Source organism: Triturus cristatus, chromosome 2_1, assembly GCF_964204655.1.
Source record: "Triturus cristatus chromosome 2_1, aTriCri1.1, whole genome shotgun sequence".
Classification (NCBI taxonomy): Eukaryota; Metazoa; Chordata; class Amphibia; order Caudata; family Salamandridae; genus Triturus; species Triturus cristatus.
The window spans coordinates 370,042,305-370,062,797 of NC_140581.1; the positions used below are offsets into that span (position 1 = coordinate 370,042,305).

At 42.5% G+C, this 20,493-nt stretch overlaps 1 protein-coding gene and 1 long non-coding RNA gene across 7 annotated transcripts in view; one reads left to right on the forward strand and one right to left on the reverse strand.

Moving 5' to 3' along the window:
• Window positions 1–20,493, forward strand: part of IL31RA (interleukin 31 receptor A) — a 1,058,288-nt gene that overhangs the window by 567,234 nt on the left and 470,561 nt on the right. For all 5 annotated transcript variants that reach the window (XM_085631330.1, XM_085631336.1, XM_085631333.1 and 2 more), the window contains one exon: window positions 10,197–10,317. In XM_085631330.1, the coding sequence (XP_085487456.1) occupies window positions 10,197–10,317 (121 nt within the window). The remainder of the gene's footprint in view (window positions 1–10,196; window positions 10,318–20,493) is intronic.
• On the reverse strand, window positions 14,015–15,431 carry LOC146865323 (uncharacterized). Of its 2 annotated transcripts, none has more exons than XR_014970075.1 (3): window positions 15,389–15,431; window positions 15,191–15,301; window positions 14,015–14,148 (listed from the first exon to the last, which is right to left on the reverse strand). It is a non-coding gene; the product is annotated as an uncharacterized LOC146865323 (long non-coding RNA). The 2 variants fall into 2 exon arrangements; XR_014970077.1 differs by lacking the exon at window positions 14,015–14,148 and adding an exon at window positions 14,987–15,103.

Below are 20,493 nucleotides of genomic sequence, written 5' to 3' on the forward strand. Positions count from 1 at the left end.
GTACATCACTAAAAGCCCCAGGCCCTGATGCCGTTCCCTTGGACTTTTTTTAAGCACAATATGGAAGTATGGGCCCCGTTGCTGTTAAATGTCTTTAGGGCTGTGGTTGTTGGTAGTATCCCTGTATCATGGAAGAAAGCAGTAGTGGTCCCGATCTTCAAGAAGGGTGATAGGTGTGACCCCCGATGCTATCGACCCATATCTTTGATTGATGCATCCTGTAAGTTATTAGGAAGGGTTATCTTGGCCAGACTGGAAACCTGGGCTGATTCTGTTGGTTTAATAGTGAACTCCCAGTATGGATTTAGAAGTGGGAGGGGGACGGTCGAACAGTGTTTAAATTTGGCACTGATTATGGGCAAGTACATGAAGGCAAGGAATTCTGCAATCTACCTTGCCTTCATGGACTTGTCCAGCGCGTTTGACACTGTCTGTAGAAGTAAGCTATGGCAGATGATGGATAGCATGGGCTTTGAAGAACCGTTGGTTACGCTGCTCCGCAGATTGCATGCTGCAACATCCGTGGCCATAAGGTTTGGACCTGGGGGTGAAATGACAAAACCGATTCCCTCAACTGAGGGGGTCCGTCAAGGGTGCATCTTGGCACCGTTTCTATTCTTGGTGTATACAAATGGATTGGAGAAATATTTGCTGGACCACTGTTGTGATTTTCCAAAAGTAAATGGTAAGAGTATTCCCATTTTGTCATATGCAGATGACACTGTTCTAAAGACCCTTACTGGAAATAGCATGCAGACATGCTTAGATGCTTTTAATACCTTCATGTTGGACCTTGACCTAAAGGTTAATTTCGCAAAATCTTTTGCGATGGTCTGTGGCCCAAAAGGGTCAAAATCTAGGAAACTTATGGTGAATGACCTTACCATTGAAAAGGTGGATAATTTTAACTACCTGGGAAATCTCTTCAACAGTAAACTAAGTTGGGCTCCATTAATGAAAACTCGAGTCCAGAGTACTACACGCGCTATAGAAGGTCTCTTCCGCTTGTGGCAAGTTGGGTCAAAAACCTGTTGCGCATCTCAAAACCCTATATACATCTAAATGTTTATCTGTTGCCACTTATGGGGCAGGAGTATGGGGGACTGAGAACCCCTCAGTCATACAGGTGATGGAAAACAAATTTTTAAAAAGGGTTTTATTGATTCCATCGGGTTCAAACAACATCTTTTGCCACAATGAAATGGGAATGACCAAAGTGACTGATACTATCCGTCTGTCGCCTTTATTACTTTGGTGCAAAATATGGCTATCGGATAACCTCCAACTCTCCAGAGAAATTCTTTTAGATTGCATGAGCCTGGACAATGTAAAACAGATTCCCTGGTTGTCATATGTTAGTGACATGTTGCATAAGATAGGTTTGGGCCATGTTTATGAAAATCCTGAAAATATTCAGGGAAACACGAAAGCCCAAATTAAAGCATGTTACTGTAAATCCTTAGATATACCTAGCTTGGGAGGCTCAACAAGTTGTGTATCTAAGGTCCAGCATCAGTTTTATTTAACTTTCTCGACAAATGTCCAATGGCGGTTTTATCTTACAAGGTTTAGGCTAAATACACTCCACTTCCTCCTTGCCTTCCCCAAACAAGGGGGTTGGTGTGAGAGGCTACCCCCCTGTCCCTGCAACAATAGTGTTAGACAAAGTACTATACATGTTGTCCTTTTCTGTACTTTATACCAAGAACCCAGGATTAGATTTATTAAGCCTATCCTGAAGGGGCGACAACCATGTACTTATAATGAAGGCTATGATTATTTGCTGTCACTATCTTCTGTTGAAGTTTGTTGTGCTATGTTGAACTTCATACGAGCATCGCTCCGGATTAGGAAGCGTTATGGATAACTTAGCCTGGACTTGTAATTTCCCATTGGTCTTTTTTGTACTTATGCTGTATGATGGTCTCTTAATCAAATTTTGTATTACAAATGGCTCATTTTAAATTATGTATTTTATGTTCACTTTGTGCTTTTATGATTCTCTGTATGAATCGAATAAAGATATTGATTGATTGATTGATTGATTGACATTGCGGATGCGTTGTCTCGTTCGCAGTGGCAGCATTTCAGGAGGCTGGCGCCGGGAGCAGAAGCTTGCAAGACCGAGGTGCCAGAGGGTATCTGGGCCTGGGGGGAGTGAGAGTGGTGGATTTGGTGGAGAAGTCAGTTGCGGATTCCACTCGACGCTCCTACCGATTGGCATGGTCTGAGTTCGGCGCCTTCTTGGGCGGGGGAAGTTTGGCGGGGCGGCTGTCTCGGACTGACTGTGAACGGGGTGTGGTGCAGTTTGTGTTGCAGTGTATGGATAAGGGGCTGTCACAGGTCACGATTGCGGGGAAGTTGGCTGGGATTTCCTTTTATGGCTTGCTGTATTGGGGATTTGACCCAACAAGGGGCGAGTTGCTGAGCAGAATGTTGAAAGGGTGGGGGAGGGAAAGGGGGAAGGTTGGGGGGGCCCTTAGGGAGGCCATTATGTTTGAAGTGTTGGAGGAATTGCTGGTGGCTTTGCCACATTGTTGTTACGATGCCTCAGAGTTAGCCTTGTTTCGGCTGTGTATGGTGTGGATGTTTTTTGGGGCGTTTCGGGTGTTGGAGCTGGTGGGGACTAGGGGGTCTGCGGGTAGGTTGTTTGCGGATGTGAGGTTGGAAGAGACAAGGCTGGGTATATGGTTGGGTCGTTCGAAAACGGACCAGGCAGGAAGGGGTAGGTGGGTCTGGTTGGGGGAGAATGGTTGCGGGGGAGCATGCCCAGTGCAAGAATGGAGAGAATTTTGTCGACAGGCACCGGGGGAGGGGGGAGAGATATTTTGCCGGCCCCTTAGGGGGCGAGTTACGGCTTTCCAGTTGCTGGGGGTGTTGCGCATTGCTTTGCGGCGGATCGGTAGGGATCCAGCGAAGTATGGGACGCATTCTTTCCGCATTGGCGCGTCGACGGTGGCGGTGCGGCTGGGCTGGTCCGGGGAGCAGCTGAGACGAATTGGCAGGTGGAGGTCGCGGTGCGGGGAGCGCTATGTGCGTAAATAGGGGCAGGCGAGAGCGACGGCAGGTTCTGGATTGACTGGTGGTGGTACGGTTGGGTTTCTTTGTTCTAATCTATGTTTCTTTCGTAGGTTGTGTTGCAGGGCCGGGAGCCAAGACGGTTACCTGGATTGTGGGCCATTCGTTTGTACACTGGGCTTCCAAGTACGCGGACAGACAGGTTTACGGCTGGGGCCTCGGTCTGAGGAGCAGCCATCATGAAGTACATTGGTGGGGAAAGAGCGGGATGCGCTAGGGGGCTCTATTGCCCTGGCTAACTAAATAGGTTTCACAAAGAGGATGCCCGGATATGATCGTGATCCATCCGGGGGAAAATGACTTGGTAAAGCAATTTGGGGTGTCGTTATTACACCTGATGCAGAGGGACTTGAAAGCAATGCGTACCAATCTGGCTGGCGCCTGTATTGTGTGCACTGAATTTATCCCACGTCGGATTTGGCGGGGTGCATTGAAGCCTGCAGCGGTGGAAAGGGCCCGCCGTAAGCTGAACAAGGCTATGAGAGTTTTTTGTGGGAATGCTGGGGTCAAAGTGATTGCTCACAGGGGGATACGGCTCGAGGAGCCCCTTCTTTTTCGGGATGATGGCGTGCACCTTTCGCACATGGGTAATGCCTACTACATGATGGAAATGAGGGACGTTATCAGTGGGCTGTGGAATGAGTCGATTTGGTGCAGGCGGATTTAGGGCGAAAGGTGCACTTGAGTGGGGTGGGGCGGGGCAGGTAACCGCCCTTCGGGGGTTTCCTGGTTGGCGGTATTTGGGAGGGGGGGGGGGGGGGGAGTCCATGACGGGCATACTCACCCTTCCGGGGAGGGGGATACAGGTGCAAGGTGGGGGTACGTCAGGCAGGAGTGCGATGGCTGGTGATGCTGGAAGAGGTTGGAAAGAGAAGTGACGAGGCGAATGGGACAAGTGAGGAGGTCGATGGGTGATGTGGGTGAGTAGTTGGAGGGTGGGAGTGAATGGAGGAATGGATGACAGGATGTTGGGGGGGATTGTTGGGAGTTGTTGATGTTATATTTGGTGTCAACCCTGTCCTAATAAATGGCCTTTTACGCTAGCCAGTTGGTGTGGAGTGGTTATTGCGCGATGCGGGCCCCGGGGGAAGCAAGGTCGGCAGACCAGTCTTTCCCCTGGGTATTCGCGCGAGGCCACGGGACAGGGTGGGGTTTAGTTAAGGGGAAGGGGTGGGATTTAGGTAGGCTTAAAAGGGGGCAGGGGAGGAAGCTCTTCCTCTTCCTGCCTCCCAGCTCCGTCAGGATAGGGTCTTAAGAAGTTTGACCACCCGCCCACACTACTTGTTTCAGGAGTGGGGACAGGGGGTAATTGTTACAGCGTGCCAGTTTAGGACGGGTTGAAGTAGCGTGTGGCGGTATTTGGGAGGGGGGGGGGGGGGCAGTCCATGACGGGCATACTCACCCTTCCGGGGAGGGGGTTACAGGTGCAAGGTGGGGGTACGTCAGGCAGGAGTGCGATGGCTGGTGATGCTGGAAGAGGTTGGAAAGAGAAGTGACGAGGCGAATGGGACAAGTAAGGAGGTCGATGGGTGATGTGGGTGAGTAGTTGGAGTGTGGGAGTGAATGGAGGAATGGATGACAGGATGTTGGGGGGATTGTTGGGAGTTGTTGATGTTGATGTTATATTTGGTGTCAACCCTGTCCTAATAAATGGCCTTTTACGCTAGCCAGTTGGTGTGGAGTGGTTATTGCGCGATGCTGCCCGCGGAAAGACCACATGCGAAGGTCTTATCGCACTTGCTTGTGCGATGACCCATGGAAAGGAGGGAGTGACCGCATCGCCTACTGTGGCACCCACACGGGCGTGAGCAGGGAAGCCAATAGGACGGGCGAGTGGTGATTCACTCATAACCCATGTCGCGACGACCGCAGGTCCGCCAGGCCGCAGCACGACGACGGGACAGACGGGAGGAGGACAGCCCGCTCTGCCTTCCCCTTTTTTTTTTTTGTTTAAAAAAAAGGTTTACTGCGAGAACTCACAATTAAGTGGAGATGCCATGGATCGAACCCGGGGCCTTGTACATACAAAGCATGCGCGCTACCACTGAGCTACATCCCCTCGTACTGATGGGGCACCCCCCCCCCCATGGTTGGTTGCTCCAGGGACAGCACGTGGGCCATCACCCGCAAACTCAAGGCACCGCTCGGGCAGACAAGGCTGGCGGGGGGGGATGGAGGCTAAAGTCGGCAGCACTCGCTGTTGCGTCATATGGTGTCCCACGCATCAGTTATACCCCTCCCCCCTGCTCTGCACCGCGCTGGCCCAGTCCACTCCAGGCTGGGCGCCGCTGTCTAGGACCACCAGGAGCTTGCGCCCCCCCAACTGACGGGCCGAAGCAGGCCACGCACACACCCGAAGGAAGGTGGAGGGGGGGTGGGGTGCTTGAACACTCACCGGCTATATGCAGCTCCTGGGGAATTGGAGGGACAGAGCGCAGACACACGGCGTGTCCGGGGCGCAAAAGAGGCAGGACAGAGGGTGGGGGAGGCCTATATACCTCCCCCCCCCCCCAGTTCCTCGCCCCCCGGAAATGAAGCGTCCTGCGCCCCACCGCCACAGGCTGCCTGAGTAGGGGGGACTCCTCGAGGGGTCCCCATAACCAGAGGAAGGGGGGGGGGGCTGGTGCCTTGCTGGCACTAGAGGCCCGCCCTTCTAGGGCACCCTGCGGGCGCCAGGGCAGGCGCATAGTACATTGACACCTCCATAATTTGCGCATGGGATAGTGAGGTTTGCAAATGATATTTTGCCAGTAAATTTCAACAACTGAATGTAAAGTTCTCTCGAATTTACCCACACAAATGTAGAAGCGACAGTCCACAGAACAACGCATAACGAGACTTACACTTCAAGTGGTATACACAAAATAACGAGCTGATGATCACCTCATTTACGTTGTTTCTAGGTGTAATGACCAAATTTAATCCACCTTTACCTGTCTTGCCTGGTTAATTGTTATGCAAAGCCGGGTTTGTCATTGTGCAGTTTCATATATGTTTTTTTTATTTGTATGAATACTACTTCAAGACAGAACAAGTTAAGTTACAGATGCCCAAATTGATTTTGTCAATAGTGGCCAGCACAATAGTCTATTCCCAAATAATTCACCCAATGTCAACGTCAGTTAATGTACTTTTTAATGATTGGTTAATAATTTCACTGAAAACTGAGGTCTGTTGCCATGTATGATGCTCTGACCTTTACTTTTAGTGCACTAAGCTGAGTTTATCACAAGTTTAAGGCAAACGTATTTTACTGAAAAAGCGTGAAAAAATAACAGCTATAGTACTCTGGAATGTACTAGCACCAAAGCAGTCTTGGGGCATCCGTGATGTACAAATAATGGTCTTAATTGTTGCGTAGAGAGGTTCAAGGTGCTTTTTAGAGATTCTGATTTGATTGGCAGCGAATGTAAATATTTAGCTTCCAAAACAAGTATCACCGAGTGCTTGTCCAAATGCTGTTGCATCAAAATGTATTGTCACCTAAGAAGTTTAATTAATGTTATTCATCTAGAACAAATTCCCTGTGTATGTGCAGTAATGGCCATTTAAACTGTGTTTATGGACGTCGGCACCACAGACGACACAGAATAAAGGAGTATTATATCATCAATCATAATATAACTTGCGTGCTACAACTATATGTGAAAATTGCAGAATGTCAGCTAAATTTAGGAAAAAGTGTCCCCAGTTATAGGTACCGTAGAATGATTATGACACTTTGAGTGCGCTGTCTGTATAAACAGACCATCTAGTATTTTCAGTTGAGGTCCATTGAAATGTTTGTTTTAGGGAACAGACAGATCTTTATTTTATTTCTTTAATTCTCGGTGTTTGCTTATTATCTGTTTCTCCGTAGATTGATCCAGAGCTTCCAATTCTGTGTAACATACCTGGATGTTTAGCGTGGCACACAATTCCACACCACACAATTCACTGCCACACAATATAAAACCACCCAGAATAATTACACTTCACATAATACCACTCTACGCAACATTATTTAACTCCACATAATTTCACTCTATTCAATACCACAAAATACACTCCACATAAAACCACGCTATGCCACTTTGCAACAATCCACATAAATATACCCCACACTATGCTACATAATTACAATCAGCATAATTTCACTCAACGCCGCACAGTTCCATGTCACAAAATTCAACTCCACACACTTCCATTTCACACCACATAATTAGACATTAAACCATATAATTCAGCACAACAACACAGTTATACAACACACCACATACATCCAACCCACACCACACAATTCCACATCATGTGACAAAGTTCAACAGCACAGCACATAATTCAACTCCACTACATACCACTCCACAACACAAAATACCATCCCACATAATTCCTCTCCATGACAAACAATCCCACTCCACATAAATTCCATTACACTCAATGCCACATAATTATGGTCCACATAATTCCACTGCATACCATGTCACATAATTCCACTACACTAATCCACTCCACACCACACAATTGCACACCACACAGTTCAACAACTAACAAATCCAATCCAACCCACATACGTTCACTGCACTCCATAACACATGGGTAAAAGACATTGTAATTTACAACTTCAATAGCTCAAACTCCCACAAAAGAAAGACGTATTGGCTTTTGCAATGCTTTTTTTCTGGGAGGCTCTTAAAGCCTGTTTCCATTGTACATTCCTCAACACAAGCCAATATAAACCAAAGCTACTTTACTGTACAGTTGCTGTAAAAACTTGTAATATGGTAGAGCGTGCACTTTTTTTCTACATGATCACTCCATTGAAAACGAAACAAGCATTTGCAATGGAATCGGTCTCATCTTTGGGACCTTATATGTATTTAGCTATGCAGCACATTAGCCTTGGTAATGAAACATCTACTGTTCTTTAACATGGAGGGAAAGTATGCACCAAACTGCCTGACACTCCAGGTATGGAAACCCATGGAGAGAAATATTGCCTTTCAGCGGGAAATGGTATAGTCCAAAGCTCTGTTTTTAATATAAAATCAGGGCCTTCCGTGGTCATATCACTGAAAATACAAGATTTTAAAAAAATATTATTGTCTACGGGTGCTCGTGGAAGACAATTTCTATGGACTGTAATCTAGAGAATGCTAAAGTGATTCTGGTATTTGACTGACCTCTGCTGTTCGTTTTCTATCAAGAAAGTTAAATAGAGGCAATTGCGAGAAAAAGAAAAAAAAGAAAGTCTCGCAGCAGAACGCAATTCTGGTATTTTACTGACCTCTGCTAGTCGTTTTCTATCAATACAATTCAATAGATGCAGTTGAACAGAAAAAAAGCCCCTAAGCGGAAACAGACAAGTCCTAGGGCTGATCTCCAGAGCCAACAAAGTACCTACACATATAAGTATGTACAGTTAAATAGAGGCAGTTGAACAGAAAAAAGTCCCTAAGCAGAAGCAGACAAGTCCTAGGGCTGATTTCCAGAGCCCACAAAGTACCTACACATGTAAGTATATAAGTATATACTAAAGTATATACAAGAGGTCTCGAATGCTCGACCTAAAAACGTAAGTAAAAAACATTGTAATTTACAACACCAATAGCTCTACCTTTCACAAATGCGAGACCGATTGCATTGCAAATGCTTGTCTTTTGTTTTTTGCAGTTTGTGTATAGGGCAAACTCAACCCAAAGGTATTGGAGCGCTTTACATGAGTGCCAGATACATTACATAAGGACACATTCATTTTTGGTAGGCACAGTTAGATTAAGCCCACATTGCTCACTCACCTTCACGCCATGTTGCAGTTTCAAGCAAAAATGCAATTTTTGGGGCAAACACCCTGTATCCTTGCCATGTGACTGTGTAAATATGGTGCTGCGTAAGATTCTACCATTGGTGCATGCAGCGCTGCAGATTTTCACCCAGCTTTCCACCACATGATTTTTAGTAAATCGTGACCAATGTCTGGTTGAAGGGTTTTAAAAAATGACATTTCTAGAGTGTTGAATGACATACTGAATATAGTGTATATAATTTGTTTGGTGCAACCAGTGGGAAATGTGGTACTCTTAATGAGTGGAGATTTAGACTCATTAGCCTTCAAACCAGTGGCCATGAAATCCAAAAGAGATCAAACGAAGTAACCAGGAACGCCAATGAAGTTCTGTATTATTGTCGTAACGCCTTAGATGCCTTTGCATACATCATTGAAAGGTCTTAGAGAAGGAAATGACTCACTTCTGACAAGCCAGTGAAGGGCACAAACAGGCCACTGTGGGTTAGCAATGGCGACAACATAGCAGTTTTAAGGGGTGTGCAAGGCACTCCTCTGACAGTGGCCCTCGAAGATCCTATGACTGGCTGAGCGGCGACATTCAAATCACCGCACTTGGGGACATATTATCAAGGACGGCGTTAAAAATTATCACCGGTTTAGCGGCAGAAAACCACTAGAAGTCCATGTTCTGGTGTGAACATGGGCTTCTATTGGAATTCTCTCATATTATCAAGCCCATTATCCCCGCTTTAGCAGCAGTTTTCTGCCGCTAAAGCGGCGATCATTTTAACGCCGTCCTTGATAATATGACCTGTGTTTCTAAAGTGACGGAACGTGTCGTTAGCCTTCTTGGCTTAAGGACACTCTTCACCACTTTATTGTAAATAGGACCCCAAGTGTTTCTCTCAACACAGAATGGGGGGTCGTAATTTGCTAATTGTTCAGTAAATTCAACATTCCAGATAATTCGAAGCACGAAGGAAAAGTGGGCCTTCAAAGAGGAATCTCTTCAGAAGATAGGATTGGGGGTAATCTGGAGAGTGTGCATCTCATATTCCCACACAGGACCTCCCTTACATGTATTACGTTGTTTAAAATGAGTTTGCTAACATCAGAATTGGGGAACTGATCTGATGCATAAGATCTTGATTTCCCCGACAATAAAGAGGCTTTAAGTGAAGATTGGGCCATCCTAACCAGGGCAGTAGAGCACCTTTAACACCAACATGATCATTCCAGGCACAATAGCTTCCAATCCTGTTTAAAACTACAGTCCATGGATTTCACGGAGGAAATAATGAAGACACATTGTTCGATGTCTAATGTGTGTCTAATTTGTGTATCTTTGCAGATCGACCAGAAGTGCCTCAAAATATATCCTGTGTTTACTTCCACGAAAAGAATTTTACTTGCACGTGGGCTCCAGGGAGAGATACTGAACTTAAAACGAAATATTTATTAGTGAGAAGAGGGTAAGTATTCAACAGTCAGATGAAATGTATATAGATAGGCTGGTAGCACGCAAACGAGAGCTCTGAGTGGGGATCTCAAAATGGGGGACTCCCAGCAACTGCGGGAGGGAACGGGCAGCTAGGGGTCCATCCTCAGCGGGAGGGGGGGGGGGGCAGGGGGGGTTCTGAATTCATGTTTGTGTTGATTTGGTTTACAGCATATGCTGCATAACATAACTGCTTTAGGCGCTCCCGTCTCGAAAGGTAACAGGGTTACAAATGTATGTATTTAGTTTTTACTTACAGTGATTAATTTGTAAAGTGATGAGTGCTGGTGCTCTGTTCCGGCTGCTATTGATATAATCGTGCCAAATAACAAGGTTGAGTAGTCTTGCGTTCTCCTCAGGTCTCTTTAATGCACTACCTCACACTCCCCACCTCTTTATGCCACTCCAGTCAGTAGGCCCTAGTTTCTCCCTTTGTGTCCGTTTTCCATACTTCTCTTCCTGCTCCTCTTTTGTGTGTTTTTCTCTCGTGGTCACTGTCTGATGTGGAAAAGTAAGTGTTGGCGGCAACCACTGATTCAAATTGCTGTTTTTACATCCTTATATAGTAGAGACATAAGCATATTTCTTCAGAAGAGGGAAGACTTTTAAGACAGTAGAGGAAGGCATGCAAAGTTCCACTGAGCAGACCCTGTCATGAAGGTTTACAGATTCACGTTCTGCTTTTTCTCTGTCTGTGGTTCAGGTTACAGTGACCATCAGGCAACAATGGGCTTCATCAGCGCTGAAAGAGTGATTGGCGTTAAAACGGGCTTCAAAGCTGAAATAGTCTGAGGCGTGCAGCAATAGATGCTATTTAAAATGTGCTATTTAAACCCCTGGAGAAGGGGATTTAACAAGTGCTACAAATACTGCCTATCCCTTCTGGGACATCGCAATTGAGGCCAAAGTATTCTGAAAATACCACATTATAAGGCAGCTCACTCTGATTTCTACAGTATCTGCACTAACACGGGATTGATCTCCATGTCAGATCACTGACGATATACTCAATGAAGACCAGAATAGCAGCTCGTGACAGCGCAAGGAATCCTCTGCCGCTAGATCAATGCTTATTTTTAGGTCTCACCTACGCAGCGCGCATGTGCTGCATAGGAGGGGACCTCTTGTAATCAATCAGCTTTTCTCCCCAAAAACGTTCATGCTTTGCATTGCTTTCTATTGCAACGCGTGCACGTTTGGCGATTCCCTTGCGGGTGCGAGCGGCGCCATCTGTTAGCAATTATCGCGCTCGCTCCCGCAAGGTAAACGCTGCTGTGTCCCTGTTCTCGCCGCACCCCCCTCCCCCTCCCACTTGTTTTTTTTATGTTAGGTAAAAGGGTTCCTGAAAACGGGACTTAATGGTTCTGTTTCATCAAGCCTCCGAAAAGAAGAGAATTCACGTGCCTCTTACAGAGATTGCCCACTAGAGGGAACTAAACTTCCAGCAGAAAACCGGACTTGTCTCACTGACAGCATCTTGCATACCTTACAATCACATGCTTTGTTTGTGTTCATAGAGCTCACGTCCTCGCATTAAATAACCTCACTGAGAAACAAGCATTGGCATAGCCAATAGGCCTCGCCTTTGGGACCTTATAAGTGTTCAGCAAAAGCTATCAGCTTTACCAGTGCTTTTTTTAAGCTCTGTTGTTGAGGATTGTGGCTGTATAAAAGTATTATAAGTATTTTTTTTACCTTGTATATAACGAAGAAGATAATATGTGAAACTGAATGACTCAATTAAAAAAAGAATACACATAAAAAATGTATCATAGTTTTTGTCCTTGCAATGCTGGCAACTTCTTCCTGGCTGTTCTAAAGTTGAGGTGGTGCTTAGTGATGCTGTGGTGGTGCTTAGTGATGCTGTGGTGGTAGTGACTGTAAGAACGAGAAGGCGGTAGTGAGGCATGGTGCAGTGGTGGTATTGCTGTGGTGTTTAGGGGCTCCTTAGTTGGTGCTGAGTTCGGTTCAGCTGGTGTTGTGGTGATGCTTGTTTGATGTTGAGGTGATGTTGCGCAGGAGGATATATTTTTTAAGAGTTTGCATAAATTCCACAATACACCATTTAAGCGCCGCAAGACAAGCTCAAAAGAAAGCACTGCTGGATGTTCTTCAGCTTCACCTGTGTGGTGTAATGTGTGGGAAGGATGGGATCAATGTTTATCTAAACCACTACATTATTTCAACGTGCAACTGCGACATTGGACAAAAAATAATTGGGATATTAAAAACATAATAAAACGTACAAAACAATATGCTCCAGGTCCATTTGAGACAGCAAATTGCACCACACTGCTAAACTGCACAAACAGCCACGAGTAAGTAAAAGGGGAGCGCTTCAACAGACCAAATTTATTTTTGTCTGTGTTTTGTAAAGGGTCAATGCGCTTTCAGAGTGACCATTTGTAGAGCTCTAAAGATCGCTGTTGCTCTTGTGGCCTGCATCTCTGTCTTTTTTGGGAATGTAAAAGCTCTCAATCACAGGATCTGGATAGTCCTACTAGGGAAGGAACCTTGTTTTCAAGTTGTAAATACGTTTGGTGTTGCTATTAAGCCTCATGTGATGTTCTTTATGTATAGATTATTTCCTCAAAAGTAAAAAGTTAACCTGTGGCAGATAAAAAAGAACACACTTCCATTTTGCTACAGCAGAGGCGCACAAAAGGTTGTTGTATTTTATTAACATGACAGTTAAAAGACAACCAATGTGCGGATATACAAGATGAAAGGCTGCATGTCTTTGTCATAGGTGTTTATTTGTTGTATGCTTTAGGCAGATTTCAAAGGGAGTGTGTCTTTTGGTTTATAGAGTTTATGTAGCTTGGAAAGGGAGCGTGTCAGCATTTTGATTCGTTTTGTTAATTGGTTTTTGATAGGCATAAAGAGAAATGCTGCCAGCATGCACGCTGATTTTTGAGCTGTGTTTTAAAAGAAGACAACATTGTTCTTTGAAAAAGCAAATTAGCATAGTTGTTAAGATTGTTCTCGCTGTTTAAACTTTAAATTATGTTTGTCCATCCACGCTTACTTTGGATGAAAAATGAAATTATGTTAACAAAAGAAAGTAACATTGTATCAGAGGAAAAAGTAATTTACAAAACAATGTGCTTTATGCTCACTTTCAAACATAAAAAAGTTCGCAAACTTAAATAAATTAAAATAAAAGACACGCAGCCTTTCAAATAAAGAACATAAGACTGTGTGTATATGTTACAGCATTTCCTTTCTAGGTGGTGTTTATGCCATTTTCAAATGTATTGCTTTCTTGTAATTGTAAGGTAAGTGCAGTGGACAACTCAATATACCCTTGAGGGCTCGGGCAAATATGAATAAACAGGTAGAAAGGTGCCTTCAAGGGATTTGTTTGGTAAATAATTTGTATAATTTCGATTCTTAATTAAAGGTAGGGCAGTTATATACCTACAAATTTATTAATTATCACTTTTTCAATACTTAAATCAGCTCAGTTTGTCAGAATCAGGATTGAATAAGGTGTGAGTGAATCATCACATATTAACCTGAATACAATAAATTCAATAAACCAAAAGGAGGAGAAACAAGCGGGTGTATATATAAAAATTGAATTTATATTTCTAGTTCAAAAAAGGGTACTTCAAATTGCAACAATTAAATACAAGGAAAGGAAATATTTCAATATTTGATGCCTTCACTTTCAAATTGATCCAACACTTTTTCACAATATATAGTCATTTCTTTGGAAAACAGTGTGATTGTCGACGTTTCGGTCTTTAGGTTTTCTTTACCAAGACCATCCTCAGGACAATTTTATTTACAAGGTTGACCCCTAATAAAATAAAAGAACATTGTCTTAATTAACGAAAAATCAACACCCTAAATAACGATACTTTTCCTCCAAAAAGTATATGTCGTTTCCTTAGTGATATTCTTAATCATGCATCTAGGATATTACTCTAGACTTGTAGTCACAATTATTTCGCATTCCTATTGAAAAACATACTTGTTTTACATAAATGAATAAACAAAGCAATGATCCAAAACGAGTCATAATAAATAATGAAAAGCGTCAGCCTAATACCATAAATCATTTAAACTCATTTATCAGTTGTGCTTTTTGATCATTGTTGTCAGACATATAAAATGTAGGTTAGTCTTTATAAGCAATGGTAGTCCATTTTTTCTTATCCTCATGGTATTGATCTTAAATGTTGTCCCTATGTCTTTTTATGGGGGCAACATTTATAGAGGTTGTTAATAAACATTTTCAATCTATTCCAGACCTCAAAGTATATATATCTTAGTATCTTGACACTATCCCAGTGCAAATAGTCAGGATATTTAGCTTAGTCCTGCCAAGAATATTGTAGTATTTAACTGAAATGAGGGCACCAGAACATTAACGTGTCTTTGTTTGCAAAAATAGAAGAAAATAATGAAATCTAGTCATTATTTGATCTAATCTTTGTGCTAAAGTTGATACGACTTGTAAATACGTAACATGAGATGTGTTTGCACTTCTTCTAATGTTGTGAGCCCAAGGTGGTGATCAGGAGATATCAATAATGAATAAACATATTAATCTTGGTATTTCTAGTTCATAATAAGAACGAGCTTATCCAGATATTGAGAGACTGAAGTATACTAATCAATGAAGACATACCTCAAATCACTGCGGGTTATTTTATCCACTGAAAATAAAGCGGGACGTCCTAAATTCGTAACTAATCAGTATATTGTAGTCAAATAAATTCAGTTGATTGTCAAAAAGCTCCCGTCTTAATCTAAGATCAAACATATATTCAATCGATTATTGGGTCAGCGGTAAACAAAGGATATAGATTTTAGGCAGTGAGCTACTTAGAACATACCTGTAGGGTATTTAAATCTCAAAAGAGCCTCTGTGTGGCAAAACTACTCTTGTGTCTGTTTACCGACACCGTTAAACACTCAAGTGGTCGTGAAGATGTCAGCGAATTAATCTAAAACGAAGAAAATATCTAATTTAGTTTGAGGTTAGAAGTTGGAGAAGGGTCTTACACTCCACTGCTTAACTACTTATAACATACCTGGCTGTTCTGAAGGTTTGAGTCTTGCATGCACGTCTGGACGTCGAACCAACTGTAGTGTTCATTTGACGACAGCATTTATGCTGTTTAGATAGCGAAAAAGGACTTGGGGAAGTTTGTCAAATGACTAAAACGCTAAAAGGTGGCCATCTTTGAATGGAGTGATTGTTCTGTTCATTCAAGATCTTGAGTGTTGTTATTGATCTATTTCAACACTTCTATACATCAAACTATAAGTAACATTACTCCTAAAAACGGCAATGTTTGGTCAGTTCCAACTATATTGGACGATACAATACGATCAATAACAACAATAACCAATCCAATTGATTATTCATTATGAAATATTCACAATGCGAGAAGACAAAGTGATTTTTAACATATACTGGCACTCAAGATCTTGAATGAACAGAACAATCACTCCATTCAAAGATGGACACCTTTTAGCGTTTTAGTCATTTGACAAACTTCCCCAAGTCCTTTTTCGCTATCTAAACAGCATAAATGCTGTCGTCAAACGAACACTACAGTTGGTTCGACGTCCAGACGTGCATGCAAGACTCAAACCTTCAGAACAGCCAGGTATGTTATAAGTAGTTAAGCAGTGGAGTGTAAGATCTTTCTCCAACTTCTAACCTCAAACTAAATTAGATATTTTCTTCGTTTTAGATTAATTCGCTGACATCTTCACGACCACTTGAGTGTTTAACGGTGTCGGTAAACAGACACAAGAGTAGTTTTGCCACACAGAGGCTCTTTTGAGATTTAAATAACCTACAGGTATGTTCTAAGTAGCTCACTGCCTAAAATCTAGATCCTTTGTTTACCGCTGACCCAATAATTGATTGAATATATGTTTGATCTTAGATTAAGATGGGAGCTTTTTGACAATCAACTGAATTTCTTTGACTACAATATACTGATTAGTTACGAATTTAGGACGTCCCGCTTGATTTTCAGTGGATAAAATAACCCGCAGTGATTTGAGGTATGTCTTCATTGATTAATATACTTCAGTCTCTCAAAATCTGGATAAGCTTGTTCCTATTATGAACTAGAAATACCAAGATTAATATGTTTATTCATTATTGATATCTCCTGATCACCTTCTTGGGCTCACAACATTAGAAGAAGTGCAAACACATCTCATGTTACGTATTTACAAGTCGTATCAACTTTAGCACAAAGATTAGATCAAATAATGACTAGATTTCATTATTTTCTTCTATTTTTGCAAACAAAGACACGTTAATGTTCTGGTGCCCTCATTTCAGTTAAATACTACAATATTCTTGGCAGGACTAAGCTAAATATCCTGACTATTTGCACTGGGATAGTGTCAAGATACTAAGATATATATACCTTGAGGTCTGGAATAGATTGAAAATGTTTATTAACAACCTCTATAAATGTTGCCCCCATAAAAAGCCATAGGGACAACATTTAAGATCAATACGATGAGGATAAGAAAAAATGGACTACCATTGCTTATAAAGACTAACCTACATTTTATATGTCTGACAACAATGATCAAAAAGCACAACTGATAAATGAGTTTAAATGATTTATGGTATTAGGCTGACGCTTTTCATTATTTATTATGACTCGTTTTGGATCATTGCTTTATTTATTCATTTATGTAAAACAAGTATGTTTTTCCATAGGAATGCGAAATAATTGTGACTACAAGTCTAGAGTAATATCCTAGATGCATGATTAAGAATATCACTAAGGAAACGACATATACTTTTTGGAGGAAAAGTATCGTTATTTAGGGTGTTGATTTTTCGTTAATTAAGACAATGTTCTTTTATTTTATTAGGGGTCAACCTTGAAATAAAATTGTCCTGAGGATGGTCTTGGTAAAGAAAACCTAAAGACCGAAACGTCGACAATCACACTGTTTTCCAGAGAAATGGCTATATATTGTTGTGAAAAAGTGTTGGATCAATTTGAAAGTGAAGGCATCAAATATTGAAATATTTCCTTTCACTGTATTTAATTGTTGTAATTTGAAGTACCCTTTTTTGAACTAGAAATATAAATTCAATTTTTATATATACACCCGCTTGTTTCTCCTCCTTTTGGTTTATTGAATTTATTGTATTCAGGTTAATATGTGATGATTCACTCACACCTTATTCAATCCTGATTCTGACAAACTAAGCTGATTTAAGTATTGAAAAAGTGATAATTAATAAATTTGTAGGTATATAACTGCCCTACCTTTAATTAAGAATCGAAATTATACAAATTATTTACCAAACAAATCCCTTGAAGGCACCTTTCTACCTGTTTATTCTTGTAATTGTGCCTTTCTAATATGCGAGTACGAGATGAAGGGCTGCGCATCATAGTTCTGATTGTTTGTTAAAGTTTGCTTTGCGCGCTTCTGGAGGGCAGCGTGTTTTTTTTTTTATTGTTTATCTATTCTGTTTGCGGGCATTGCGTGTGTAGGCATGCGGTTTCAAGAGTTGTGGACTAAACACAGCGAGGAATCAAAGGGTATGGCTTAAATATGTACACTGAGCTACCCAGACAGAGAGAATACCACTCAGACCTGAATGACCAGTTTACTTTAGATTTATTGCGAGTTATTTCACGCTAGTCCGGGGCATTATAATGGGACAAAAACTCTCTTGGACTCCGGTGACGTTTCACATCCGAACAAACGAAGAGCTGTCTGAAGCGTTTCAGGAGTGGAGTAGAGCTTCTTTAGAGAACACTTGTGCAGATCGCCCGTATGTTAAAGTCACTCGAGCATGCGCAGACTGCTGCAGGCCTCTCCAGGGTGCACCAGAGAAAGTGTTTGAGTGTTTGTTGCTAAAGCTCTCAGAAAAGCTGCGCTTCGCTGGGTCTTTTAGGGAGGAAGGGAAAAATTTAGAATACGTACAAACGCAGAGATTGTTTTAAATTCGACATATCACTGTCGGACATTCGATGCGTGATTTAGGGTACAACAAGTTTTGAAGAAAACACGTTACTAAAGCCACAACAGAAACTCCAAAACATTACTTTAACCCATTGATTTAAAACAAAACAAAAAAAATGACGATAATGCTTGTACAATTCATTGCCCATCCTCCTGAGATGTAGGCTTCATGTTTTGAAACTCACTTTGAGAACTGCGAACCTTAAGCTACAGCTAAGATTAGCTAATATAACTTTTAATTCACTAGCTAAGCTCTTTAAGATTTGGTAAAAACGTACATGTACATTGTCAGTGCAGTCAATGACATATCCCGAGGTGCGGTACTCTGACATTCAGTTATGAGAGTATGCATTTTGGTAATGTCCAAATTAGTCCGTGACCACCAGCTTTTCATGCAGCAAGGCAACTGAGCTGCTAGAGTGCCGTGGTGTGTCATAGCAATCGCCTGAAACCTGGAAAGGTGAAGCAGTGCTTAGGGGAGGGTGGAGGGGGGAGGGAGTCAAGCCGGGAGGGTGTTGGGAGACAGAGGACAGAACAGGCGCCTTCCAAAAACAATGTCATGCCAATAACAAACAAGCCAGTGCGCGCGAGAGCGAGCACCTGGACATATGTTTTGAATTATTGTACCCGTGTGTGGGCATGATAATTTAAAACATATGGCACCCGTGCGGGTAACCGCAAGCAATAGGCCACACACGCACACGCGTGTGGTCAGCTTTTTGAAGCCCCCTTACAATAAGTCTTGCAGAGCAGCGCCTGTGCGCTGCTCAGGCGAGACCTAAAAACTGCTTTGAGATGCTCTCATTTGGGAAGGAACATACTTGTGTTTACTTTTAGCGCGAGCCGCACGCGCTTGTTTTTTTGAGGCGGTAGCATGTTGTCTGTGCTTTCAAAGTTGTGGCTGACCCGCTTTTGCTGCCGCCAGTTTAATGCTTTATTAAAGCTTTCACTTTGCAATCCGGGTTCCTCTCAGTCGTCACTCCATTTCAGAATAATTGGTGCGCACTCTCTGCGATATACCTCCCTCTCTCACGCTTACTGAAGCTTCACTGAGCCCTCTCCTGCTGAAAAACTCTTCCGGAGACAATGCTTCATGTTTTGGACTACATTTATATTACGGCCTACCAGGTTGATAAACAAAAAAAGGTTCACAGCTGCCTGCGTTTTTTCTTTTTCAGGGCTCGTGTTTCGTTTCGTTTGCTTCTGCTCGTGTTAGTGTTTTGTTTGCTTGTACGGGGTTGAGAAAAAAAAGGTTTGCGGCCACTCACACGTCATTTTTTTTCACGACTTGTGCTTTGTTTTGTTTGCCTCTCTTCATTTTGGTGTTTCATTTACCTGTACCCGTTGATCAATAAAAGGTAAATAGATGGCCTTTCACTGCTAAATTCGATTCATATAAAAACCGCAAAATGGCATTTTATAACCCCACAAACTTTTGCCAAAAAAAACTGGTTATCAGATCTCCTCAGCCTGGAGAGGCATCTCCAATTTTCAAATTGCCACTCAAAGGTGTAAATGGTATTTCCCTGTGTGTTCGAGGCTTGAAGAACACCTCACTTGAGGCTTCCCTACTATTTCTTGTCTCGGTTCTCAAATGGTTCTCGTTGGATGACAGACAGCTTTTTGAGATTGCAAAATGTGCTCATCAAGTAATGGAGGGGTTGGGGGTTCTAAACATTCCAATGTTCTGTGTTGTACTGTTTTCTCTCTGGTTGTCCAGTTAATCAACCGTAAAGTGCACTGACACATCCGTAATTGCAAAATATATTGAAATTATGCATTTTGTATTTTAAGAAATTCAACTATTTCAGCTATTTACCCAGCGTTAAGTTTCAGGTAAAGTACACGTGTAATGCTTGCTCCACACAGTATTGTAAATTAAGGATGCTCTTTTGCTCTTGAGTTCAAGTGAGAGTTTTATGGATATTTTCTTTTCAAACCATTAAGTCTTTCTCCTACCAAGACCGCTCCACTCGGATTCTTGGAACTGACTTCGTAAACCCATCCCATTCCCCCACTCCTCCCTCTACAACAGTACAGAGCCGCTACCCAGCTTCTTTTTACATACAATGACTTTGGCTGGGGGAGTGCTTTTATTCGCTTTGCGAAAGCTGTTTCTCCTGCACACAACCTACATAAAACATAGTTTGTAAAATCACAAACCCGGTACTCT